The sequence below is a fragment of the Coptis chinensis genome, chromosome 8, assembly GCF_015680905.1.
Source record: "Coptis chinensis isolate HL-2020 chromosome 8, ASM1568090v1, whole genome shotgun sequence".
NCBI classification, from domain to species: Eukaryota; Viridiplantae; Streptophyta; class Magnoliopsida; order Ranunculales; family Ranunculaceae; genus Coptis; species Coptis chinensis.
Window position 1 is genome coordinate 68769279 of NC_141463.1, and position 27270 is coordinate 68796548.

The following is a 27270-nucleotide window of genomic DNA, read 5'->3' on the forward strand; positions in this document are numbered from 1 at the left end:
AATTTACTTCAAATAATATCAAACTGCGAAAAAAGCAACCCAATGTATGTAAATAAAGAAAGTTACATTCCTCCAAGTATCCTAGGAATGACTTTGAACCACCACAATGGTTTGTTTCGAAGCTTTTGCCGATTATTTGAATTTTGCTCGCTAATTTTCTGCAATAAAATGAATACAATATCAAAAGCAATGCCAACAAAAACATTAAATTGAACTCATTCAAAATCCAATAAATTAAGTACTCCCTACATCATCCAAATAGAAAGACAGACCAAGCTAAATCATAAAATTACAACGAGTATGTAGTTTTTCTTTAAGAAATCAACACAACCCTTAAGTATAATTCAATACATAGCAGTTTCCTAATTAGCACAATAAAGTATATTACATTGAAATCTTCTTTTCTAAAGCAATCACAACACGCATTCCATTTTTCTTGTGCCAAGCCACTATAAGGGTGTGATCGTGCGACTCCATCATTTCTGAAACTCCTATAATGCTTGTGAAGATTACACCTAAATCCTCTTAAACGTGTTCCCTAATATTAAGGCCCCAACAGTACTTCACATGTGGAAGGTGCATATCCACATCCAATTTTTCCTAACAAGAAATGTAGTTTAAAGTTACATAAAATAATTATGGTATATCATATAGCTAAAACATAAAACTCCATTACCATAATACGGTCACGTAATGGTTTTCTCACTTCCTCTCCCACTTTACTCCAATCATGGCCAGTAAGAGGACCGTGTCGACGCGCAACTAGGCCAATCTCCCTGACAAATTGAGCACTCCACTTCCCCACAGGTCTAGTATTACCTGGTTGAATTTCTATCCTTGGTTTCTGACCAGTAACGTCTTTGTAGTCTATGACTTTCTGATTCACAGCCTTACCTCTTTTCTTCTTAAATGGAGCTGTTAAACAAAAAAGTATGAGCTTCCACGACATTTTATTTGAACTAACTAACGAATTACACAAAACCATTAATTATAATCTTACCGACACTCGAACCATTCACCTCGTTAACCACAGACTGAGGTTGTGAAATAGATTGTGCCCTCGAGGGTCGATTTAGACCAGGTACCATAACTATAGAAACATATATAACATGAATATGAAAGAAAGAATTCATGAATGATAAAAATCAGCTTTAATATAGTATGCAACATATCCAAAAATGAAACACATGTTAGAAAAATCAGGTTTAATATAGTATTTCTACTCAATGGAAAAACAAGATAAAATATAAGATAAAGCTCTCCATTCAATAACAAAATGGATAATTAAGTTACTAAAAAAATATTCAATCTACGTCCGTGTCATCATCACTCGATATGACAGCTTCTTCCTCCGAACAATAATCCATTAATGTATCATCATCCTCTTCTTCTGTTTCCTCATCAACAATGGTACTGTCATGAAGGCAACTTTCCATAGCAGTCACGACCTCGTTGGCATCAACTTCATTTGGGTCCATATCATCTCTATTTAGTTGTATGGGCGTTATAGGTTCATTTTGGATTCCGCTGCTACTAGCTTCATGTGTTTCATCATGTTGGACATTATCCAAATCCATCCCAGTATGCTCCTCCTGTTGATATGCCTCATCAGTGCCTCCTGCTTCAATCTCTTCTTCCCTCTCTGGAACAGCAAACACATTTCTAGGCTTTGTCTTTTGCACAACTTGCCAACTACTACCCAATTTGGTATCATCGACGTAAAAAACTTGGCATGCTTGTGTGGCTAAGACAAACTGGTCATCTTTATACCACGTCTTGGAGGTATATATTAATACTAGTGAAAAAACCATCCGTTTGTATCCCTGTCCTTCTATTACCAACATCATACCAATCACATCTGAAAAGATAAACTCTCTTCCCGAATAGATAACTGACTTCAAAAACATCGGTCAAAATACCATAAAAGTCAGTCTCTTTTCCTTGGTGTTCTCCTTTTACAGTAACACCACTATTTTGGGTTCGAAGAATTTTCTCTCGATCTTTGGTGTGAAACCTAATCCCATTAACAATGCAACCACTATAATGTTTCACACGTGTATCAGGTCCACATGCCAATGAATACAATTCATCGGTAGCTTCAGGAGAGTTCTCATTGCGTAATATTTGCATCTATTCATAAAAATGTACACCAAATTAGTAAAGCATAATTAGCATACTATTCCGGTCCATAACAATAACATTAAAATAAACAGTACAAACACTTACACGTTTTTCAAACCAACTAGGAAACAACATTTCTTGTCTCTCAGGCAAGTTGCGTGAGCTTTCCATTTGAAGCTCATCATGTGTTGACTACATGCATATCAAACACATAAACTTAACAACTTAAAGTGGCTTAAAATGTATAAAACAGAATTGATAAGTTAAATGCAGTAGAACTTACTCTAAATAAGTTGATAACTCCTATGTATTATTCAACACATAGTAATAAGCCTTGTCTCGATCCTTTGGTTCGAGAATGATATTTGTATAAGCTCCAAATGGTCAAACATTCTGGGTGAAAACATCAAATCCTGTCTTTTGATTCTCATTACCACCATCATAATTTCTTTCTTCACGATTGAACCAAGTTTCAATTCCTTGAAGATACATGGAGCAAAATATGAGACATTCATTGTCAACGTATGCTTCAGCAATTGAACCTTCAGGGCGAGCCTTATTTCGAACGTATTGTTTTAGCGTGTGTAGATACCTGTTTACAAATCACACATATATAATTAATGTATAATAAAAAATTTAACTTTAAAATGTTAATTTCACGTTAAATGAATTGCAAGTCATATGCCTTACCTTTCAATAGGATACATCCACCTATACTGCACCGGTCCTCCAAGTATCGCCTCACGCGACAAGTGGACAGCCAAATGAACCATTACATCGAAAAATGCAGGAGGAAATAATTGCTCGAGCTTACAAAGTATAACTGCAATGTCTTTTTCCATCTTCTCAAGTACTTCCAATTTTAGCGTCTTGCAACATAACTCTTTGAAGAACAAGCCCAACTCAACCAATGCAATGGCTACATCCTTTGACAAGAAACCACGTATTGCAATCGAGAGAAGTTGTTGCAAGAGCACATGACAGTCATGACTTTTTATTCCTGTTATCTTACCATCTTTAGCATTTGCACATCGAGAAATGTTAGACGCATAGCCATCAGGAAACTTCACCGACTTCAGCCACTCGCAAAAAGATTTTTTCTCTGAAGATGACAATGTGTAACATGCCGGGGGCATTACAAATTTATCACCTCTTGGGATTAGATGCAACTCTTTTCTTATACCCAATGCGGCCAAATCTAATCGAGCTTTTACTGAATCTTTTGTTTTGCTATCTAGGTCTAGCAATGTCCCCACAACATTGTCACAAATGTTCTTCTCAACATGCATAACATCAAGGTTGTATCGCAGCTTAAGAGTGTCCCAATAGGGTAACTCAAAAAATATGCTCTTCTTTGTCCAGTTCAACTCCATCTCGGTACGCTTTCTCTTTTTTTTAGGCTTTCCAAATTCCTGAAGGGGTTCTACATAGTTCACTTGTGATAACAATTCATCCCTAGACAACTCTTTAGGTGGCAACCTGCTCTCCTTATTTCCATCAAATAATTGTTCATTCTTCAAGCATGCCTTAGCGGCAGAAAACGACGATTTGCCATATAACACAACTTTCGTCCATTCTTCAAATACATGGAAACTGTATCCTTGTTACAATTAGGGCAAGCTAGTTTGCCCTTGGTACTCCAACCAGATAAATTACCGTATGCGGGAAAATCATTTATAGTCCATAACACTGCAGCATGCAACCGAAATGTTTTCTTTGCCACTGCATCATAAGTCTCTATCCCATCTTTCCACAACTCTTTAAGTTCATCAATCAAAGGTCGTAAATAGACATCGATATCATTCCCAGGTGATGAAGGTCCTGGAATAAGTAACGTCATGAAAGTGAACGGTTCTTTCATACACTTCCACGGTGGTAAATTATATGGTATTACCATTACAGGCCACATACTGTATTTGCTACTCATATTGCCAAATGGGTTAAATCCATCTGTTGCAAGACCCAAGCGAACATTGCGAGGATCATTGGCAAACCACTCATGTTCCTTATCAAAATCGCCCCCAAGCTTGAGAATCGATGGGTGCACCGAAGTACATTCTCCTCCCGATCATGTTTTTCTTTGTGCCATCTCATATCTACAGCAGTAACCCTCGACATAAACAACCTCTTGAGCCTTGGTTTAAGTGGAAAGTAACGCAACACTTTTTGTGGTATTTTTTTAGTCTTGCCTTCACAAACTTTATACCTTGGCTCCTCACATTCGAGACAATTTTGAAGACCGTCATTTTCTTTCCAAAACAACATGCAATCATTCTTGCATGCATGTATTGCGATATAACCAAGTCCCAGGTTACGCATTAATGTCTTCGCCTCGTAATGAGACTTTGGCAGTGTCTCACCTTCAGGCAATCCAATTTTAATCAACTGAAGAATCATAGTGAACGATTTGTTACTCCAGCGATTGATTATCTTTAAGTGAAGCAATTTCACAAGATAATCTAACTTAGAAATCTTACAACCTGGATACAAAGGTTGGCGTGCTTCCCTCAAAAGGTCATCATATGGATCTACATTTCCTCCATTGCTGTTAAAGCCACCTTCACCTTCTGTTGCATTCAATGCATCATCATCTCCGGATTCCCCATGTTCCACGTGAGGCTCCAAATTATCAACATGTGTTGAAGCTTGTAAATCTTCAATCATGTCATCTAACCCATCAAAATTTACCATTTGAACACCATTGCCATCATCATCGTCGTCATCATCATCATCACTTAATTCCTCATATTCTTCTCCATGAAACACCCAACGAGTGTACTTCTTGTCCATGCCTAACCTCTCTAGATCATCATTTACCTCATTGATGTGCTTGTAATTCCTATTTTTGCACTCTTTGCATGGACACCTAGTCCTACCCGCACTGTCTACATGACCACGAGCAATATCAATAAAATCCCAAATTCCTTTTTTATACGCTGGCCAAAACCTATTTGGCAATTGTATCCAACTCTTATCCATTTCCGTGTTTCCTACTATAAGATAATAATTGTACAATCAGTTTTGACCTCACAAACGAAAACAGTACACATGCCACACCAACTTATCAGATTTGTTTATGAGAACTTAAACTTTCACTTATACAACAACTAATAAACTTTCAAACCCTTAAACTTAAAGTGAAAGTCACTTAATGAAGGTTACTTTTGACATTCACTTCAAGAAAAGACAAACTGCAATATAAGACATCTCACTTTTAACTTGTCAACTTGACCCCTAATCTTCTACATAGTTTAATTAGCTATTGTATGTGGCGTCCGCAGAAAAACCTATAGACGTCGTTACCTTTAATTAGCTACCAACAACTAATAAACTTTCAAGGTTGTATTACATTGTCTTTACTAGTTGTACTCCCCATTCTACAAGGCAAGTTACGACTTATGACCCTAAGATTTGGTACGTTAGTTAATTAGTAGGTTTATGCTTTTTGGTCTTATTGAATGTCTTTTATTTACTAAATTTGGTCTATTGAACTGTTCAACTAATGCTCAATGGACAGAGATGCTCAGAATGACATTGACATTGAATACTTTTTACATAGTCCTACTGTTTTACACCCTATAATTAGTGTGTGATCAGCTAGTGTTCATTTTTCGCAAAAGAAAAACAATAGCAATGCAAAATCATGAGGAGCGAGTCTGTATGAATAACCAAGACCTATATATTCTTGTGGTGAGACAAACACTATACAATCCAAGCATTAGTTCATTTTTTAACCGATACAATGAAAATGACCGATACAATGAAACTGAAACAACATACTAATCCAAGTATAAAACCATATCTAGGCAAGGTAAAACAAACTCCTCTAAACAAAAGAAGCAAACATTCAATCCATGTACGTATATATAGTGCTAATTAAGCCTGCAAGACAAATAAAAGAAACCAAGTTCTACCAATCCAAATAAGTCTCAAGAGACAAAATATCATGCAACTAATTATAAGTTTTCTCTTAAGTTTAGAAACTTAGTTTTGTAATATCGCTAAAGAAAGGCTACCACAAGCCTCCACCAGCCTCGAATGTTTGAAAAGATTTACTAAAACTTATCTGGTGAGTTATTCCAAAGACAGGGAAATTGACGAAGCTGGATAAAAATATGAAGGATTAGTTTGCGTGAAACAAGTCTGTGAAGTATCTACATACAATACATGACTTGAGATGACTCCAGGATTCCATGATAAGGTCAGATATTCCTAGCTTACTATTAGTTTGTGTCATCTTAAAATCTTGGAAGTGTGACCGAACCATCTTTGCAAATTAACTAGTGAAATCCATGCTTAAATTAGTTTTTGCCGATTTCCTTAATTTGCTCTACTTCAGTGTAGTCTACATGAATCGAATGTGCCATAAGTTTAAATCTTTGCGTATGTACATATTAAACCCAAATTTTCTTCTTTCCTATTTTTCTCCTGCACTGAAATTAAGGCATTGAATCAGACCCAAATCAAGTTCTGATGTAAATTGGAGTTACTGTTAAAGTTGAGATTTACTACCCAGTTGAGATAAAATATAATGTTTCATAGCATGCCACCACCTGCTATGAAAAGGGAATGAAGCTCCTGGAAATCTGATGGTATAAAGTACCAACAGAGAGAATCTTCTCAATTAATTTGTACTCACGCACCTTTTAGGTTCTCTTTAGCAAGGAACTAGATATATATTAATTTACACCATTAGAATCTTTTGGTGAGCATGGCAACAAGAAATATATCTAGTAGTCAATTCTCTGTTTTCTTTTGACAAAGCTTCAGAAGTGGGGGTGCCACCTCTTCTTTGTACATGCCACTACTTACTTTGGGAAGGTATGATCACCATATATGGGGCAGGTAGATATTTCAAAGGAAAAGAAGGAAACATGAGAAAGGAAGGTTCAACCGTTCAAGAGATGCGGAAGAAGGGAGATGCCTGTAAATAAAAAGTGCTATTGTTTTGTTTCTTTTCCCCTACTTTCAAAGAGCATATTAGTCATTATTTAATTATTGATTGTATGATCCCTTGCTAGTGTTTGAGTAGACTTGTATGAGTTTTTATTTTGGGTTGAACTTTTGGTTCTCCTTCCTTCAATGGGAGAATATTTAAAGTGCATGGGTGTGCTGGTAAACCCTTGGAACACCAATTTGAACAACACCAAAACAGTGGAGCACAACAATGATTTGATAAGGCTACATGGTCTTGCAATGAAGGATGTAGATGCTAAACTTGTCCAAATGCCATTGCACTTGGTGGTCATATTGCTTACGAATGAAGCACAAAAAGTCTGTACATGATAGGTATTGTTTCTTGGGCTCAAGGTCAGGTGTGATTTAGTTAAATATTTGTTATAGCTATCATCATTTGCGTAATTTGAATTGGTTTACATGTTTATAGATAAGAACACAATTTGGGGAATTAAATTTTATGGGAGAATTATCCTATAGCTAGTCTTAGATTTCCATCCAACTTTCATATAGCGAGGGTTACGGCTTTTAATTTGGTTTATTCTCCAGTAATTTTAGTATGTTTGTATAGTTAATGATCAATTTGGGACAAAAATAAAGTGAAATAATATGTATCAGTAACAAGACTAATGGATTCTCAAAATATTTTGCGTGTTATGTGTTTCTTTTTTCATTGCATGCTAAGTTGGTTTGCATGTTGGTATGTTTGCTTTGTATTCAGTTCTGGCTTCTGTTGACCCTTTCTTATTTTTTTTCTCCCTAATAGGTTCTTCTGATCCATTCTTGTAGTTTAAGTTGATATAGGAAAGTCATTTAAAGCTTTATGTTCTTTAGTTAATTTATTAAGATGTGGAAGATTCAATATAATGGTAACTGCTTGATCATTTATTTTATTTTATTTTAAGTTGAGTTTGAACGAGGTGGATGGATTATCAAATTTGATAACGTCTTCCATGAAAGGCAGTTATACGTTCTGTCTTTGGTTTTTCATTGTACGCTTAATCAGTTTGCATGTTATATTAGGTGCTCTTTTGTATTCAGTTTTGGCTTCTGATCTTTTTTTGTAGTTTAAGTTGGCATGGGAAAGTCATTTAAAGCTTTAGATGCGTTAGTTATTGAAATGTGGCAAAATCATTGGTACACTAACTTTTTGATCTTTTCTTCTCTTCTCTTCTATGTAGTTGAGTTTGAACGAGGGTGGATGGATTTTCAACTTAATTACGTCTTACGTGAAATGCAGCTATGTCTAATTAGGTACTCTTTTTTGTACACCTTGTGCCCTCGATTCTATAGACTACAAGAAAATGGTCTTTTGCCCACAGATGCCCAGTTTTTAAGCTACGGACCTAATCATTAGGCGCATTATCGTGCTTAAAGTACAGGTTGCATAGTTGCATATTGTGAGTTTTATGTGCTGAATTTTAGTGGCTTGGTGATGGCCATGGCCTGCAGCCGCCTTTCAATGTCCTCAGAATACTTGGCGGTGTCCTCAGAAGCAGCGGCGAAGTCTTTGTAATAGTAGTTTATAAAGAAATATCACCAAACCATAGAAACCTTGCAAGCTAGTTACACATACTGATTAGTTACGTGTGTTTTAGTAATCAAAACACAAGTTCTTATCGAATTCTTTAGCCGTAAGTTAGAAGAAATGATTAGTTCATTAGTTTTTTACAAATTATAATAATGAACTTACGCGTATATATGTGGTATCTATAGGAGTCGACGTTGGTTATAGTTCTTTGAGAACACATGACGATAAGGAAACGTGAATAAGTATGTGCTATTCTACTTCAAAATAACTACATCTCACTCTTTTTATATTTACAAGTTCACTAACTAAAGTTTGGCTGGCATCGAGGTGGTGGACCGGAAAGTATGACGAAAGAGTAAGCACTCGTCAGTTCGGTATTGGGGATTACTGGATGCTCTGTTGCAGAAAGCGGAAGCTATGGGAGGAAGCAGAAGCTATGGGTACTAGTTACTTTGGTATAGTATCCTTGCATTATTCCCCTAATATCTCTCCCTCTCTCTTCTTACTCAAAACTGTTAATACCTTCTTCTTTTCTCACTCTCTTTGTATACTTTTTTTAGTCATTAAGAGGTCCTTGACACTGCCATATGCTTTCACTTGCTACTTAATGCCACATTCAATAGCATCATCTTCAGATCCTATCTCATGCATGTAGAGTCAGAAGTGTAATACCTACACTGCTGTTTCGAGCTCCTAGAAATGACAATAAGCTGAAAGGACTATGCTGGTCTCATGGAGGATATGGTGACTGGTGAGCATGTTTTATGTTTAAGTTCTCATTTAGGCCGTTTTCTGTCAACGAAAATAACCAATCAGGTGAGAGTAAATATTGGAAACTCTGACTTGGGCCTGACAAAACACAGTTTGGTAGGCCAAGCCTTCTGTCTAACAATTTATTTCTTACACATACCCAAATGGAAAACCATCTCTCTACTCCACGTGGTAAAAGGCCTTATGTGGGGTTGTGGTCTAGCACTTTAGTACCTAATAAGTTTTTAATGTTTTTCTCTAACTGTTTGTAAAATAAAATAAGTGAGTTGCACTGTTTCTTGAAAAAAAAAAGTAAAAATAATTAAACTTAAGTAAATATAGAATAGCATACGCTCAAGAAGGCGCTTTGAATATGGAGAATTTTGAGGTTAAAAGCGCTTTGGCCTTCCCTCCCCCCCCTCCACTATGCTTTGGTTGCTTAGGTTCAGACTTCACTTCCTAAGTTGGGGTTGTTAAATGGGGATGATGGTTATTGGTAATTTTAATGATGGTTATCGGACTTGTGTTCCAATGTCATATAGAGATGTGACTTGCATCATTTTTTTACTTGTGTGGAAATGCCATTAGTTGTTTTAGAGTATCTCTTATCACTTGTGTATTGATAGTCCTATTTTTTATTATTTTGTAGGTCAGTGATGAACTCAAACAGAGATGTGAAGCCCTTTTTGTCAAGTGCAGCTAGTTAGGCTTAGTTGATTTTGGTGTCGGTATGACTATTGTGAATTTGATTTGGTTGGTATTATTAAAGAATGGCCATGTAAATTGTTTTAATGAACGAAACGAAAGTTATGTTATGTGAATGGTTATCGGTTATTCCAATTTAATGAAAGAGTTCTTATTGGATGTTGATGCCATTATTTTATTGGAGAATTTTAGTGCATGTTTAGTGCTGGTATTATGATACATACAGGTTATTCAAGGTGGCGGTTTTAGGTTCAGGGCAAATATAAACCATATTCAGCATTATTAATTTATTTTTTCTTAAAAAAAGGGCTGTTATCTCGTTTCTAGCCTAAATCTGTCTGGCAAGACTATTTGTGTCGCTTTTCAAGCTAAAGCAGTATTCAAATAGCTATCAATTGTTCAAAAGTTTAATTCTAAAATATAGCTATCAATTGTTCAAAAGTTCAATTCTAAAATATAGCTATCAATTGTTCAAAACTACTAAAATTGCATTACAGCAAACAAAAGTTCAATTTTAATCTAAAAAAATACAAGCTAGAGAACATGAAAAGGCTACCTGAAATAAGTTTACAGCTTCAACCTATTTTCCTTGTTGCAAGTGTTTAAGTTGAGGACCTGAACCAAGTTTTCAAACATACTATTACATTACCGTCACTCTATTACATTAAGTTGCAAAGATCGAGGAATCAACAAAATTAACCAAAATAAAATAAGACATAAGGTTCTCACTTGTAAACTCAAAACCCAAATTCACACACACACGTCATAAACAAGGCACCACTTACAATCGCTAAAATCGTACAAACCTGAATTGGCCTAGTTGTGCTTAATTCATATACGTTAAGGACTTTTCCTAAGGAAAAAGTGAAAGAAAGATTCATACCATACTTTTCTACTTTCAACGGCACTATTTTATTCGCGCGATATCCAGATCCAAAAATTTACTCAATATTTTAAAAGTCGGTCATTTTTTTTAATATCTTCTTAGCAATAGGGCCATGGTTGGGAAACTAAGGTCTTCCTTCTGTTTCAATATGCTCCAGCAAAAGATAACAATATATAAAAGCTGACTCACGCATGGAATGAGCCACCACTCTTCTTCCTTGATATCATCCAAATAAACTTGACATGTATAGTCATGCAATTTGTTCTTTAACTGATAACACCAATATGTTTACAATAGTATGGCATGGTTCGTATATTGCATAACAAGAATATTAAAAGGCAACGCTATTCCCATAGAAAGATTGATATTGGAATAGAATACACGCCAAAATTCCTTCAAATTGAAATATAAAGATTTGTTCTTTATATCACAAATCAAAAACAAAAACAAAATACCCAAAATCAAAAGCAAAGCAATATATCTTACCCACTGTAGAGAACCCCAATTTGAGCAGTTCTACCTGGCTCCACAAATCACTGCAAAGAACACCAAAAATCCAACTTTAAAGCTAAAACAATCAATCAAGACAAGAAAAAAAAAACGATTTCAACTAGGGCAGGGAACAAAAAAACGAAGCTTTTGATTTTGTTGTAGCTTCAATGGCTTTTCAATTCTTCTCACCTCAGTAAAGTTAGAAATAGTGGAGGTTGAGGGTGGAGGAGAGATAAGCTTTGAAGATGTGGAGAGAAAGAGGATGAGTTTTGGAGATGGAGGAAAGAAGTTTCGGTTTAAATAGAGAGAGACGGCAATCTAGGGTTTTAATATGTGTTTTTTTTTATGGTATTTCTAATTCTGTTATGACTTGCAGCGGGAACATGAAAACTGGAGCGCGAAAAATATTTGCAGCCAAAAAGAATATATCCGCCCAAACCAAAGCATTGGCAACACCGAAAACGTCGCAACAAGTCATACACATAGTCTATCCCGGAATTACCAGTGACGGCAAGGGGGTTGCAATAGATATTTAATCTATAGCAGCACCACACTCGTTGCCAACAATAAACATTTTCAATTTAATTATTTTTCTTATTTATCGTAAATTTAAGCGAACACTTTTGCAACGCTCAAGGCGTCGCTCTAGGTATTTCTCAAAATAAAAATTCTATTAAGACGGATGACCTTTAGCAACGCCACACGGTGTTGTAAAAGATGACTTATTGCAACAAATTTTAAGTGTGGCGAAAGAGTGCGTTGCAACAGACCCCTTTTGTTGTAGTGTTCTCGCCAAGAAGGATGCTAAATAGAGATTGATCCGCTGGATTCTTCTCCTGCATGAGTATACCATAGAAATTAAGGATAAATGAAGGGGGTAGGTCGTTCCGATCACTTATCTAGACTAACCAATGACAGTGATAGTGATTCTGAGTTCATACTTGATTCTTTTCCTGATGAGCATCTCTATTCTATTTTTTCTGCACCTTGGTATGCCGACATTGTGAAATATTTAGCTTCTGATATTATTCCTGATGTTTGGTCAAGAAATGAACGTACAAGATTTTTTTGTCAGAGTTAAGCTATACTACTGGGATGAGCCTTACCTTTTTAAGTATTATGTGGATCAGATTATTAATCGTTGTATTCCTCCTTGTGAATATAATAAAGTTTTATTCCTCCTTGTGAATATAATAAAAGTTTTATTTACCATTTTAAAAATGTCCAAGTTCACTACAAGGTTCGTTAGAAATTTTATCACTAAATAATATGATGCCTTTAAATCCCATTATTTAGAAATTTTTGGGTCCATTTTTCATGGGTCCTTTTCCTGTTTCCCACGGTTTTATTTATATTTTTATTGTCGTGGACTACGTTTCCAAATGGATAGAGGCCATGACTTGCCATAGCAATGATCATAAGGCAGTTGTGTTTTTTGTTAAGGAATACATTTTCTATCGTTTTGGCATCCCTAAAGTCATCATCAGTGATTGCATAACGCATTTTTGCAATAGAGTTGTTGCTTCTTTAGTTAAGAAGTACGGAGTTACCCATAAGGTAGCTACTCCTTATCATCCACAGACTAGTGGCCAAGTAGAAGTCTCTAATAGGAAAATTAAAAAAATATTAGAAATGATAGTTAATCATGAATGGAAAGATTGGTCTAAGCGTCTAACTGATGCCTTATGGGCATATCGAACAGCTTTTAAAACTCCTATAGGAATGTCTCCCTTTAGACTTGTGTTTGGAAAACCTTGTCACTTGCCCGTTGAATTGGAGCACTCTGCTATGTGGGCTATAAAGAGCCTTAACTTCAATATTGATGAGGTAGGTATCAAGTGCAAATTACAATTAAATGAGCTTGAAGAAATTCGTAGCGATTCTTATGATCTCGCGAAGGATTATAAAGCTAACATGAAACATGTTCATGATAAACAGATTTTGCATAAAGAGTTTGTGGTTGGTCAAAATATTTTGCTTTACAACTCCCGTTTGCATATTTTCCCTGGAAAATGAAAAACCCGTTAGTCTGGTCCTTTTTTGGTTACTGAAGTCACCCTTTACGGGACAATCACCTTGGTAAATCCCAAGGAAAACAATACCTTTCAAGTTAATGGCCAACGTTTAAAACATTTTCACTAGTTAATGTCCCCAGATGTGAAGGATGTCCTTTTATAGGACCCTGTCTATGAGAACTGACCTTTGATGTTTGGTGTACTTTCTTTCATTTCCATATATTGGTGAGTGCTCCATTAAGGTTGATAGGGTTATATACTAAAAGCATTACTTTTGTATTAATTCTAATTCTTTATATTTTGAATGAGAATCATATGGGCAAATGTTATGCATATTATATATGTTATTAGTTATATGCATGTGTCTAATCCTTTATGTTGTAGATGATATGGTGTGTGGTGACACACAGAAGATCATATCATCAGTACCTTATAAAGTATAAGTAAACGTTCATAACCTAGATGGATTTGGACAACCCATTGGTAAGGTTATAGTATAATCTGGTATTAGTCTATCTTGACTATAGGATTACACTAGTATACTTTATGTGTATTTAACAGGACCAAGTGAGGTTATTTCTCTTTATACTGACTATATAAGAGAACAAACACCTTTGTTATTATGGATGTTTGTCCTCTTAATTCGGATATAATAATGGGCACTTACATGCATTGTACATTGCTTTATATCATCAATGAGTGAGATTCATTTGTGAGTTAACAAACTCGATAGATTGGGTAATAACATTGTATGTAAGGTGTGCCGTTGATTATAGAAGGAATCCGTCATCCGCAGGAAGTTGGGTTGATAATGTCTCCTTGAAGAGCTCATAAGGATTGTCATGTAAACCCTGCAGGTGGATTTATTCCGACATGACAATGAGGTTGAGTGGTACTACTCAAGGACATAAGAAGTTGATTGATGTAGTTGTCAGTAACTTGGCTTAATCAACGGGCATTCGATATCTTAAACACGGGGATATCAACAAGCATATAATATGGAGCCCATAAATGTAACACGTAATTTGGGATTAGGGTGGTAGTGCAACAATGGCCTTTAGTGGAATAAGCCATTTGTTGACGGACTTGGGTCGTGTATTCTGGGCGAACATGGGAAGCCCAAGCCCGTCAGGAGGCCCAACCCTAATTTCTCGTCATGGTCCCTGTTGTAGCCTATAAATAGAAATCCTTCGCTCTTGGCCGAATTCACTATTTAATTTTTCATTTTTAATTGGAAAAGAGAGGCAAAGAATGAGGGTTGGTAGATCGTTGCCCACACAACGTCCAATCTAAGGATAGGAATACAACAGAAGATCAAGAGGTTGCTGATTCATATATCTAATATTCTCAGAGTTATCTTAGCCGATCTAAAGGTATGAATTTCTAACCAAACCGTGAGAGACACCCTTTATTCCGCTGCGCGTGGTGTTTCGCAGTTCGTAGTAAATCATTCGGTGCAACCATAACGGTTTCTACAAAGGTAACCGGGCCCTCCTTTGGAGTGTGTGGCTGTAAGGACCGGATCCTAAGTCCACGTTTAACATAATGCACGCTTTCCACTCTTGTATGTTTTCTCAATTTTTGAGTCATGTTTCTCTATGTAGTGATTTATGTCTTGATTGTTTTATTGTTTTCCCTTATATTAAACTTATTCATAAAAAATAAAAAAATATTAAAACCATATAAACAGTAATCTAGCAAGTCTCGGGAATCTGACTTTAAAAGATCCACGTTTTTAAAACAAATTTTCTAAACTATGTTTTCAAAATTTTGTTTGGGGGTGGGGTGTTTGGTCTTTCTTTTCTTGATCGCTCAACTTTCTATTCTTGTTGTTTATGCCGTTTAGTCGTATTTTGATTCGGGTTGACACTATCTATGAATTTAGATTTCTTATGATCATATAACTTATGTCATCTATGCGTTTCGAGGCATTTTTCATCTTTTTATATATCAACCTCGGTTAGATTTGAGTTTTCTCCAGATCATTGGATTGTACTCTCTCTACTTATCGTTTTCATAGCTTATTCACTAAAATTGGGCCGTTAACGAATCGGAAATTTTAGTTTTAATTTTACGAGGTATAGGACAGGATAGGTATTTTGGAATTTGTTTTAGGCTTGGGCCCAAAAGGTTTACCCTACGTACACACGTGTCTCGCACGTCTTTTCCAAAACCAGACAAGAGAGAGAAAAACCCTTCATGAGTTCTTCTTCTCCGCCTCCAAGAACACCAAACAAAGAAAAAAAAAAACCATCGCGACCCAACCTCAACCCACTCCAATTTTTGATAGAGTTTCAATTCAAACTCTTCCCCACCTTACATTCACCCCAAATTCAAAATCAAAAACCCAATGGCTCCTCCCCCACCAAAAATTCTTCTAGAACAAGCTTTTACCCAAACACAAATTTTCCCCTTTTACGGTGCCGAAATGGTTATTAGGAAGTCGCATAGTTTGTGGTATTCTCAGGAGGCTTTTTATCACATTGATTTGGTGTATGATTTTTATAAAAAGAGGGAGATTGATGGTGGTTAGGTCTTTGTTAAGGTGAATGGTAGTCGGAGGGAGTTGATGGCAGAAGTTTTGTCTGAGATTACTAGCATTGACCGAAGACCCATTGTACTCACAATACAGGAATCTCAGCTTGGTGGAATCGGTCCTTTGATGAAGGAGACTGTCTTGAAGGGAGTTTACAATCCGAACTCGCATTGTGTTCGTCAGACGTCTCTGAGACGAAACCAGCTGGCTGTGGCTCAGTGGGTTGGTAGAAATGTGATTGCCACCGCGAAAGCCAGTGACATCAATTTGAGTTGTCTATACGTTCTCTGGACCCTTCAGAACAAGAGGTATAGGTTCTGCATCCTTGAATTTTTGTTAAAGGAGATTAAGGCTGTTGGTAAGTCGACCGCACCCTTCCCTACTTTGATTACAAAGGTTATGATGTATTGGGGAGGTGTTCCGAAGTCTGGCAAGATTAATTTGAAGTTGCATGAAAATGCACGTATCTATCGATAATGTATTAAGCAGGATTGGGATTTGTCGGAAGCTAGGTGTTTTGAGACGGCAGACGATAAGGATGATGAGGAAGACATGACGTGCTTTGATGCGGATGCTTTGGAAAGGGCTACTACGGATGTAGCCCGCATCTCGTTACTTCACCGTGGCCTGCAAACTCTCCATACTTAGTATGAGACGATTCGTACAGGCCAACATTCTCTGAATGACCTATGTGAGGCTATTCAGACTAGGCAGGGTATCGTTCTCATTAACCAAGCTAAGCTGCAGCAGAATATTGAGTTGCTCAGTGATAGTCACCAGGACACCCAAAAGAACATGGAGACTCTTGTCCAGAGCAATACAGAGCGTTGGGAAGCCATGGATGCTTTTATGGAGCAATAGCGCACGTTTCAAATAGAAGTTCTACGACGATTGCCACCTCATGGAGCTTCTTCTTCCACTGACTCTGACAGGCATGAGCGACGTAGACATAGGACGGATGGCTCTGGCCCATTCTCATCTCATGGCTAGTTATTGATTAGATTATTGTTGTTAGGAAATTTCCCTGTTTTTAGTAGAATAATTTTTATTCCGAGTTGTTAGTTAAGTAGTTAATATTGAATTCTGTATTTGGTTGTTATTTGAATTTCGAGTTAATTTAAATTTTGTCCGAGAATGCTTTCTATTTTCCATGAATCCCACCTTTCCGACTTGTTTGGGGGTGGTATTATTTGTTTAAGCATTATATTTTTCCATATCCACTTGTTTTTGGAAGTTAAAATTGCAAGGTTGTGAGAATATGGGTTATGTGAGCATGTTGCTAATGTGGTATAACTTAAGAGTTAGAAATTGGATGATTGCTATTTTTATTTCTAGCCTAAAGCTATTGGTTTGATTTTGGAGTCTGCACCTTATCTGTTTCTATTTTTGGGATTTAGAAATTTTCTTTTTCCATCATCCTGCCTTAACAATTTGGGAAACTTGTGGAACTTAAGATTTTTTTTTAAACAACTAGGGGTTAAGGGGACCCCAACCTTTATTAATGACAAAGTCTCAAGTACATCTTTCCTTCTTTATCCCCTTTAATCAATTCACTAAGTTTTTGATCCATGGGGGAGATAAAGTACATGCATTGGTTACAATAGTCTGTACTATGAGTACTACAAGTACTACTAATCCTTGACAAGTAATCCGCAACTTGATTGCCTTCTCTAAACACATGTTGAAACTGAACCTCTTCAAATTTTGCTTGTTCGCACCCAATCTGAGCCACTAGATTCTTGCAATACCAAGGTGGAGCTTCCCACTTGTTCAAGATCTATATTACTCTCAGTGAGTCAGACTGCACTAACACCTCCTTCATGTTCATTTTGGTCACTCCTTCGAGGCCTTTTAAAACCCCAAGTAACTCTTGATGTAAGACTGAGTGTTTTGTAGAATTTCCACAGAACGCCATGAGAACCTCTCCATTGTGATCTCTTAATGCCCCTCCGTATCCTGCTTTACCCTATTAAAGTGATCCATCTATGTTTAGGATAGGAATGGCAGTTTCAGGTTTCTTCCACTTGACCCACTGATCCTCTCTCTGCTTGAAAGTAACACCGATACCTAGCTTTGTCAAGACAGTACGAACAACGACATCGTCCTTTACAGCTTCCAATGATTTCCCCATGTACACTTTCATGTTGTTTAATGCCTTCATGCTTACTGAATTTGCACTGAAGAACCACTTCCTCTTTAACCTCCAATTCCTCTCATTCCAAATGGCTTGCACTGCAGCACAGGTTAGTGCTCTCAACACTTCAGAGGCCATAGAATTTAGCCTGCAAATTCGCATGATGTAATACCATTCTTCAAGTGAATTCCGAACTCTTCCTGGTAACCCCATCGCTTCTTTGAAACTACTCCACACCAATTTTGAAAAAGAACACTCAAAGAAAAGATGCGCAAAATTTTCCTCATGTAAATCACAAAGACAACATCGTGAGTACCCAATCACTTTTTTTTCCATTAATCTGTTTTGGGTAGGTAGTGATCCAGAGAATAATTGCCATAAGGTGAAGGAATGCTTAGGCACCGATAGCTTTCCCCAGAAAATCTTGTACCATTTTACTTTACTTCTGACATTCTTTAAGACTGCATAGGCAGAGGACACAAAAAACATCCCTGAACTCGATGGGGTCCAAATGACTTGGTCCTCCGAAATGTACGAGTTAATCTCTGTGTTCATGATTCACATCTTCACCTCACATACAGGTAGATCAATGATATTCCTTGCCCACTCCCCATTTACAATCACTGAACTGACTAACGCATCCATTGGTACTACATCAGCAAGGAGTAGCTTTGTATTAGGATTTAAGATGAGAGGGCCTGAACACCATGGGTCGTGCCAGAAACTAGTCCCATTGCCATTCGCTATGCTGTATCTGACATACTTCCAAGCATTTTCTCTGTTCTTTAGGATCCCTCGCCACACCCATGAACAGTCCTGAGGAACTTTCATGGTCCAAAAATACTTCTTCTTGATGTGGTGTTCCCAAGACCACTTAACCCATAAACAATCAGTTTTTTGGGCCAATTTAACCACTAAGCCACAATATGTAGCTTGATTCCAAACTCGAGGATCCACCAATCCAAGTCCTCCTTGTTCTTTGTCAAGTCTGAGAGTAGAGTAGCTCGCATGGTGCATTTTTTTTGCCATACTCGGTCTTGCCCAGATGAATCTGTTACACAACTGTGCTACTTTATCAAGCACTACTCTTGGGAGAACAAAAGTTGTTGCCCAATAAGTCTGGAATGATGAAAGCACTGACTTCACAAGTTGCACTTTGCCCGCTCTATTCAAATCCTTATTTTTCCAGTTTGAAATTCTTTCGGTGATCTTCTCCATGAGTGGCAAACATTCTTTTATCCCTAATCTTGTAGCCGTAAGTGGCAACCCCAAGTAAGTAACTGGTGGAGTTACGAGAGAGATGTTCATGGCTTTTGCTAGTTCCAACCCTTCTGCTTCAGTTATACTTCCAGTTAGAAGAGTTGTCTTTGCATTACTGAGCTGAAGTCCTATAGCTTTAGAGAAAGAATGCAAGATATCCTTGACAGGCATAATAGAATCCATGTTACCTTTACAGAATAGGAGCACGTCATCAGCAAAACATAAGTGAGATATCTCCAGCTTTTTGCACTTTGAATGGGCTGAGATTCTTTGAGACTGTAATCCTTGAAGAAGTAGAGCACTCAGAAGCTTCATGACCAGCACGAACAGATAAGGGGACACAGGGTCTCCCTGTCTTAACCCTCTCTTCCCTTGAAAGTATCATTCAGGAGTCCCATTTACCATCACCGAGAAGTAAGGCGAAGCATAGCACATCTGAAGCCATTCTATGAATAAGAGTGGAAACTTGAACTTGTGTAGAATTGCTTCTAGCGCTTGCCATGAAACAGAATCATAAGCTTTCTGAATGTCCAGCTTTATTGCACATCTTTTCTGCCCATTCTTCCTTGAGTACCCTCGCAGCAGTTCATGGGCCATCAAAAGATTCTCCTGAATCGATCGTCTAGGAATAAAGGCAGATTAGGAGCTTGATACCAAAGATGAAATGCAACCCTTCATTCTGTTTGTTAGTACTTTTGAGACACATTTATAAACAATGTTACAACACGCGATAGGCCTAAAGGAGGCAATATGCGAGGAATTTTTCATCTTTGGAATGAGACATAGAAATGTAGAGTTTATACCTCTTGAGAGCTACTTATGGCTAAAAATATACTTAATAGCTCTAGTAAAATCATCGCCAATAACATCCCAGCTTTTCTTGAAAAAACAAGTATTAAATCCATCTGGTCCTAGTGCCTTGTTATCTCCCATCGCAAATAGTGTTTCTTTGATCTCCATGTCACTTATAGGGGAAGCTAATGACTGACTTGTATCATGATTTACCTCAGCAACATGTACACTATTCAGAAACTCAGTGTCACAATAGGCTGATGATGACACCCCAAGTAACTCTTTATAATATTTCAGAAAAGCTTCAGCCACTGGTTCTTTACCTTCTCTCCTAGTTCCTTGTGAATCTATGACACTCCAAACATTATTTCTGATATGTTTTTCCTTCAGAGCATTGAAGAAAAACGCATTGCACTTATCCCCGAAGCTTAACCAATCAATATCTGTTTTGTAGTACCATTCAGCTTCCTCCCTCTTGAGTAGGTGACATAGCTTTTCCCTTATAGTAAACTCTTGTGCACTAAGAGTAAGGTCTAAAGGGTTATTATTGAGCCTTTCTTGAATCGCTTTCAGTTCACTTCTTGTGTCCGCAACCAATCTCTGGGTATCATTACTGACAGATCTTGCCCATCCTTTCAGCACACCTTTCAAACTTTTGAGCTTAATTGTTAACATGAATGGAGGACTCCCATGATCAGCTATTTCCCAACATGCTCTTACAGTAGACATAAAATCCTAATTCAGTGTCCAAACATTATTGAATCGAAAAGGAGGGTTTCTTCCAAAGGTTTCCAAAAAAGTCAGAACTAACGGACAATGATAAGAGAGTCCTTGGGTTAATACCTCCACCTTAGTTGCTAATGGAGTTGACGTCCAAGACGCATTTACAAGACATCTATCAATCTTTGACCACTTCCTTATTTTATCTCCACCGCTGTTCCATGCGTAAAAGCATCCAGTTGCTGCATGATCAAACATCCCTGCTGTATTTAGACAATTTGCAAATGGAAGAGTCTCCCTTGGGTGAACAATGCTATCTCCCGCTCTTTCATGTGAAAAAAGTGCATTGTTAAAGTCTCCCATCACACACCAAGGTCCTTGAGTTTCAGCACTCGTCAACTTCAGCTCATCCCACAAAATGAGCCTCTCATGACTCTTATTACTTGCATAAATAACGGTTAAGAAAAAGGTGAACCCATGTTGTAGACTATGAGCCTTGCAGTGTAAAAACTGGGCCCCTTCCACTTCTCTATGTACATCCAAAATGCTCTGATCCCATGCAATAGAAAATATTCCTCTATAAATACATGGTTAGCTCTAATCTTCTCACTTTCACCTCTAAACTTCATAACATATCCAAAGATTCGGATAGCGCCTCTTTGGTCTCTATTTCGAAGGCGACGCCGTCAACAACTTGGAACCCATTAGGTCGAGTTGAGCGCTGCGCGGCCTTCCAAAGGCAATTCTCGAAATTCCCGCACCCTCACCTTAACAAGACCTCCAGTTTTGATTTTTTTTCTTAGGTGTTCCGAGGATACTTCCAGGAGTTCAAGAGTATGTTTGGTTGCTATGAAATCACCTCGAATCATATTGGAGCAATCCTTCGAAGATTTGTTTGAGAGTGACACCTATGGGTCTTGGCTCCGCGACTTGATTATATAAGCAGGATGGCAGCTTCTAATGGTACATTCTGATGAACTATATTCTCCTGCACTTACAGCTTACTTCTATGATCATTGTAAGTTCTTTTATCGACCTGATGGAGAACAAGTATTCTCTATCACCATTGGTGATGAAACAATGGACTTAACCAAGTTCTTATTGGCCTTTGATATTGGACTTTTTATGCCTACTGAAATCCAAAACTCATGGGGCTATTTGGTTGATAATATGTATATCTACAACTATGATTTTTTGCATGAGACCTATGGGGTAGGGATTTTTCGTGTAGAGGACCAAGGACAATATAACGTAGCCTTTGGTAGCTTTTTCCTTAACGTGGGCACTATTATGTTTTTTATCATGCTAAATATCTTAGGAGAATGACATTTTTCTTCTGCGAGCGCCACTTGTGACGTTTTCCTTGCTTTAGCTGAGGGACGTATGCTCTATGACTTTCCCCAGACCTTAGTGTCCAGTTTAGCATGAGCCCATAGTATGAAGCATAAGTACCTTCTTATGCCTGTCTTGGTTTGCCGCATAATGCTATGTTTCGTTCCTGAGTTCTATACCCGTTTCATGGATTGGGTTGGGGTTGACATTGTGAGACCCACCAATTGCAGTATACGCTCATTCCGTTTAATGACTTGGCCGGGGTGGAGGCTACAACCTAATTGGGTTGCCCCTTACACCCCATCCAACCAAGTGGCGCTTAACAGGTTAGCAAAGGTAGATGATAAATGGAATAAGGTCTGGAAAATTGTCATGGCATTGCAGGATGCAAAGGAGCCTCACTTCTTCATAGAAGAGGAGGACAACACTTAACTGAAGGATATGAGGTAAGTTTTACTTTTTGTTAGTGTCTACTTATGTCCCAAGCAATTTAAATTTTGTTATTCCTATAACGGGTAAAACTCATATAGAGTTGCCTCTGTTTTTATTTATCTATATTAATATGTTCTAAATTTGTTTTGCAGGTGTTCGTAACTTTTCATGCATTTCCATGGTATTTCTTTTCCTTCTTATTTCAATACTTTGAGAACAAAGCATGTTTTTGTTTGTAGGTGGCATAGAAACACGTGTACTTTAAGGCACCTATTAAGATATATATATGTATAATACACTTGTTTTATAGTAAAAAAATAAAAATATATATAAATAATAAGTATTTATACTATGCACTTAGGAATATTGGTATTGTTTATTTCTCTATGATGATATTAATCTAGAAGTTTCATGTTAGCTCTTAAATTAGAATAGTTTTTGGAAATTTAGGTTAATATGTAGGTAATAGTCAGTGCATCTGTCCATAAAGATATTGCATGAGCATCTATGTTTGTATTGGCAGTAAGTTTTTGAAATCTAGGCTAGAGTACATATTCTACAAATCTTGTGAGAATATAGCCTAAAGTCTTATATGAGTGAAATATTTAAGAAATGACACAATGGAGAAGTAAATTCCGAATAGAGAAATCGCATGTCCACTTGCTTTATCACTATATCATATCCTAAGCGAGAATTTAGGCCTTTTTGAATCGATATAGCCATAAATTCAAACCTATATGAAATTATTTTTCGCTAGTCGTCCCTTTGAGCCTTTCTTTAGCCTTTTCATAAACTACAAATCCTTTACCCTTTTACAAAACAAAATAAAAATAAAATTAGCCTACCCATTTTTAAATGAGTCTAAGAATAGAGATGAAATGAAGAAACGAAAATAGAAATACCTGTGGATCACCAAGAATTTGTTAGTTGCTTCAAATAAGAAAAGAAAAGAAAATTTCCATCCAAAGAAAAGAAAAATAATAAATAAATAAAATAAAAAGTTAGAACTCCAAAAACAAAACCAAAGGAGTCAAAAGCCAAAAGAAAAAGGAAAAAATGGCTAAGGATGGAAACAAATTGTAGAAGCAAAGTAAAACAAGATTTTCTCTAGTTACATATTTTGAAGACTCTATTATCTCAAACTTGTCCTTTTTGAATATCTATTTTCTTCATTCTTAAACCATCACCTAATCCCCGTAACACCTAATAAAGACCTCTAGCTCAATTAGAAATATGTTAGTGTGATAGTAAGTGGCAGATGTGTTTGATCGACTTTAGCTTCCTTGTATGTCATTAAGATTGTAAGGTAAAGTGTGCCCACTATGCACTGGAGTGAGCGAAACTTGAGTGGAAAAATCAGAGTGTTTTTGTCTTGACATATATGTGAAGACCTACTTAAGGAAGTTATTCCAAGGTTTCAGAAACAGACTTGTTATTGCATTTCATATCATAATTCATTATATATATGTTTATTCGTAGATGATTAATTATTATGCACGTATTAGCTTAGATTTCGAATTGATTATTATGTATTCATTGCTAGTGAGATGTATAGATATCTGAGAATAAATTAGGAAACAGTAATTTTTATTTCTTAGTTGTTGTAGTATAGATGAAGTTTGTGAGTACCTTATCTGGAAAACTCTCACGAGGCTATAACTCGTCTACTAGGGAATTCCTAGTGGTTTAAGGACTTATTACATACGATAAATGAAATCGCACTCAGCGAAATGAGATTAGTTAGAACTCCATTTTTTGTCACTTATTTTAATTTCTCATATTTGCTTGAGGACAAGCAAAATGCTGTTTGGGGGTGGTTTGATAAGAGCCCAAAATTATATTTTTAACCCCTTATAATAATACATTTAGACCAATTATGTGTATAATAAATAAGAGTTAGTACTGTTTATGTGTTTTTGTGTATTTTAGGTCTTGGATTCAAATATGTAAAGAAATATGTCACTTTTGCAAGAGAAAGGAGCAAAAGTTGGTTGTTAAGAAGTTCTATGACTAAATGCCAAGATTCAAGGAGAAAAAGTCTTTTTAAATCCCGGTCAAAGCTGAAAAGTCAAAGTAAACGCGGGCAGAAATAGAGTATAAAAGTCAACAGAATGTCCGCAGGCCGTATCTTTAAACTCAGACCTTGGAATTGGGTCTATTATATGTCAAAACGACCGGCTCAAAAAGAGCTTTCTAACGGTCCAATTTTTGACCCAATCAGAGGAGTAAAAATAGACGAAAATGCTGTTGCAGTAATTTTCAATAGATAAACCCTTTTTGGACTTTAGTAATTAGGTTTTGGGCTTGATTTAAAAGCCCAAAACATAGCTCTAAAGCCCATACACGAAATTGTAAATCTAGTCATCTCCTATATAAAGAAGACTAAAGCATAACTCTCTAGTAGTAGAGTTTTAAATTAGTTAATTATTCACTATTTAGTTTTTAATATAGTTTTTCATTCTTAGACTCTCTTCCATCATATTAATAAAGCCAAGTTATTGTTATTATGATGTCTTCTTTTTATTCTTCTATTAATGATAGTCTAATGAATCTTAGTTAAACCTCCATTAGAGGGGTTTGATGAAGACTTGATGTGTTAGTGTAGAAATAGTTGTAGTAATCTATTTCACTCTAGAAGGTAGTTAATTCACCATGAGAATGAGTTTAAATTGCCTCACATGCTAATTATTAGTTGGTAGAGATTGCCATGAATAATTAGGGATTAAAAAGACTCAACCTTCATGCGAAAACATAAATATTAGGATTACAACAAATCTATACTAACATATTAAAAATAAATTAAGGTGGAATCAAATCCCCCTAATACCTCTTCTTCTCATTCACATTTTATAAACAAATTGCCATAATATAGTTTAGAACATTTTAATTAGTTATTTCACCATATTAGTATAATTTACTTATTGCTCTCATTGATATTATAGAATTGTTAAATTAGTGAAACTGTTACGTCTAAGAAACTAGGAGTGGAACGAATTATTTACTCCATCATATAGCAAGATAATCGAGAGCAGAAAACTTTAATCTATAGTACATCCTTTTTAGTTTTACTTATTCTTAGCATAATTATTTAAGATTAGGTAAAACATTAGTTTTTAGTTTTATCAACATGGTTTTACGAAAGGATTCGTATGTGTCAGCCAAGGTGTCCTGCTTTTGTTAAATTCCTAGTTGTTTACCCGTGGAAACACGTCAAATATATACCTTCAAAGCTCACGTATGAGCATCTAAGTGGAAAGATGGACACACTACATGCGGATAAGGTTAGTCATGCAATATTTGTCTTAAGTAGATATTTAGGTATTAGTGATATGCATTTATACTTGATATCTGTCATGCATAAACAAATTAGCCACGCAGTAAAAAACCAGTGCAATTAGGTTGTGTGAATGTGAATGCCAAAGAAGTGTATATGCTAATCTTGGTATGATGTTTGCTATTTTAGATAATATGGTAGCTATGGGATGCCTAGGTGAATGCTCCCCAATTTACTTTGAACGATTCATATACGAAGCCCATATCGACATGGCTTATACATTTCGACATTCTAGAGAGGTATATGCCAGAAAAATGAATGAGGCAGTTTGGGCAGAAGCAACACATATCGGATCCACCTCCTAGGTGGAGAGATGATCCTAAATCCCGGAAGCTATCCAAAGAAATATGTGCAGACTGGGAAATCTGGTGTACGTCTGACTGTATTGGGGAGGAACAAGTAGAGTTCACCGAGGCAAGTCATGCAGCTTACTTGGAGTGGTATAGGAGCCACAGTGTCACGCAAATTTGACCCTTGCACCCTCATAAGGCATTGCTGAGGGATAAGTTGACTGAAGAGGTTAATATGTTATGAATTCATTCTGTGTGTTTACTATGTTTTTGTTTAGAATGATATTTGCTTAGAATGCATGTTCTTAACGATATTTGTTTAGAATGCATGCTTTTAGAAAGTAGCTTGATTATGATATGATGAGATTTCCCTTAAAACTTCTTCTTGCTAGTAACTTCAACCTTTGTTATATGAATACTTATCCATGTACATCTTGTGAACCTAAACCTGCATTTGTTTTTGTGTTTTGGTGCAGAAGAAGCGCTCTTTCCGCCTTGCTCAATTGCTTGTGCCTTTCTTTGAGAGTATCACTGAGCAAGTAATCCCAGAAGATTTGCTCGCCGTGCATTCAGAAATAGTAAGAGCTGGTGAAGCCGGGAGTGATGCTGATGTAAGTGAAGATATGCATTGTGATGAGAGTGCGAGTGGTGTTCAGGAAGGCTCCAATGACATGAGTAGTGTGTCTGATTCATTTTTGGCACCAACTTATGAAAGTGAAGACACTGCTGATGATGTAGAAGTAAATCAACAAGGTGAGCGCATCAATGTAGTATTCAAACCAGTCAATGTCCCATCTCCAGTCAATGTCCCATCTCTAGTCAATGTGCACTTGTTAGATGAAAATATGCCACTGATTACAACACTGCTTGCTTTTCGTGGTGGTAAGTTTAGGTTGTTATGTACAGTTTTATCGAATTAATGATGTACTCTTTAGTGTAAATGAATAAACACATATTTGAATAGATGTGTAGAGAATGTTGAAG

The 27270-nt window shown here is 36.7% G+C and overlaps 3 protein-coding genes across 3 annotated transcripts; all 3 read right to left on the minus strand.

The window, feature by feature from the left end:
• Nucleotides 1-1304: 1304 nt before the first annotated feature.
• Nucleotides 1305-5100, minus strand: LOC147482654 (uncharacterized). Its single transcript, XM_086579374.1, is given in 7 exon segments — nt 1305-1831; nt 1920-2130; nt 2227-2313; nt 2512-2713; nt 2812-3640; nt 3643-4165; nt 4168-5100. Coding segments are annotated over 7 exon segments (3312 nt in total).
• A 12861-nt stretch (nt 5101-17961) lies between these two features.
• LOC147482655 (uncharacterized) lies at nt 17962-18681 on the minus strand. Its single transcript, XM_086579375.1, has one exon. It carries the CDS (start codon nt 18679-18681, stop codon nt 17962-17964), a length of 720 nt encoding a protein of 239 aa, XP_086435501.1.
• Nucleotides 18682-20199: 1518 nt separating this feature from the next.
• On the minus strand, nt 20200-21261 carry LOC147482656 (uncharacterized). Its single transcript, XM_086579376.1, has 2 exons — nt 21022-21261; nt 20200-20913 (listed from the first exon to the last, which is right to left on the minus strand). Exons 1-2 carry the CDS (start codon nt 21259-21261, stop codon nt 20200-20202), a joined length of 954 nt encoding a protein of 317 aa, XP_086435502.1.
• Nucleotides 21262-27270: the final 6009 nt, after the last annotated feature.

What these genes read in the sequence shown, in the direction of transcription:
- LOC147482655 (XM_086579375.1), bottom strand. Translation starts at nt 18,681, where the DNA reads ATGAACACAGAGATTAACTCGTACATTTCGGAGGACCAAGTCATTTGG.
- LOC147482656 (XM_086579376.1), bottom strand. Translation starts at nt 21,261, where the DNA reads ATGGGAGACTTTAACAATGCACTTTTTTCACATGAAAGAGCGGGAGAT. An exon ending in CATTAGCAACTAAGGTGGAG is followed by an intron (nt 20,914 to 21,021) that starts GTATTAACCCAA and finishes ACACTGAATTAG; the next exon opens with GATTTTATGTCTACTGTAAG.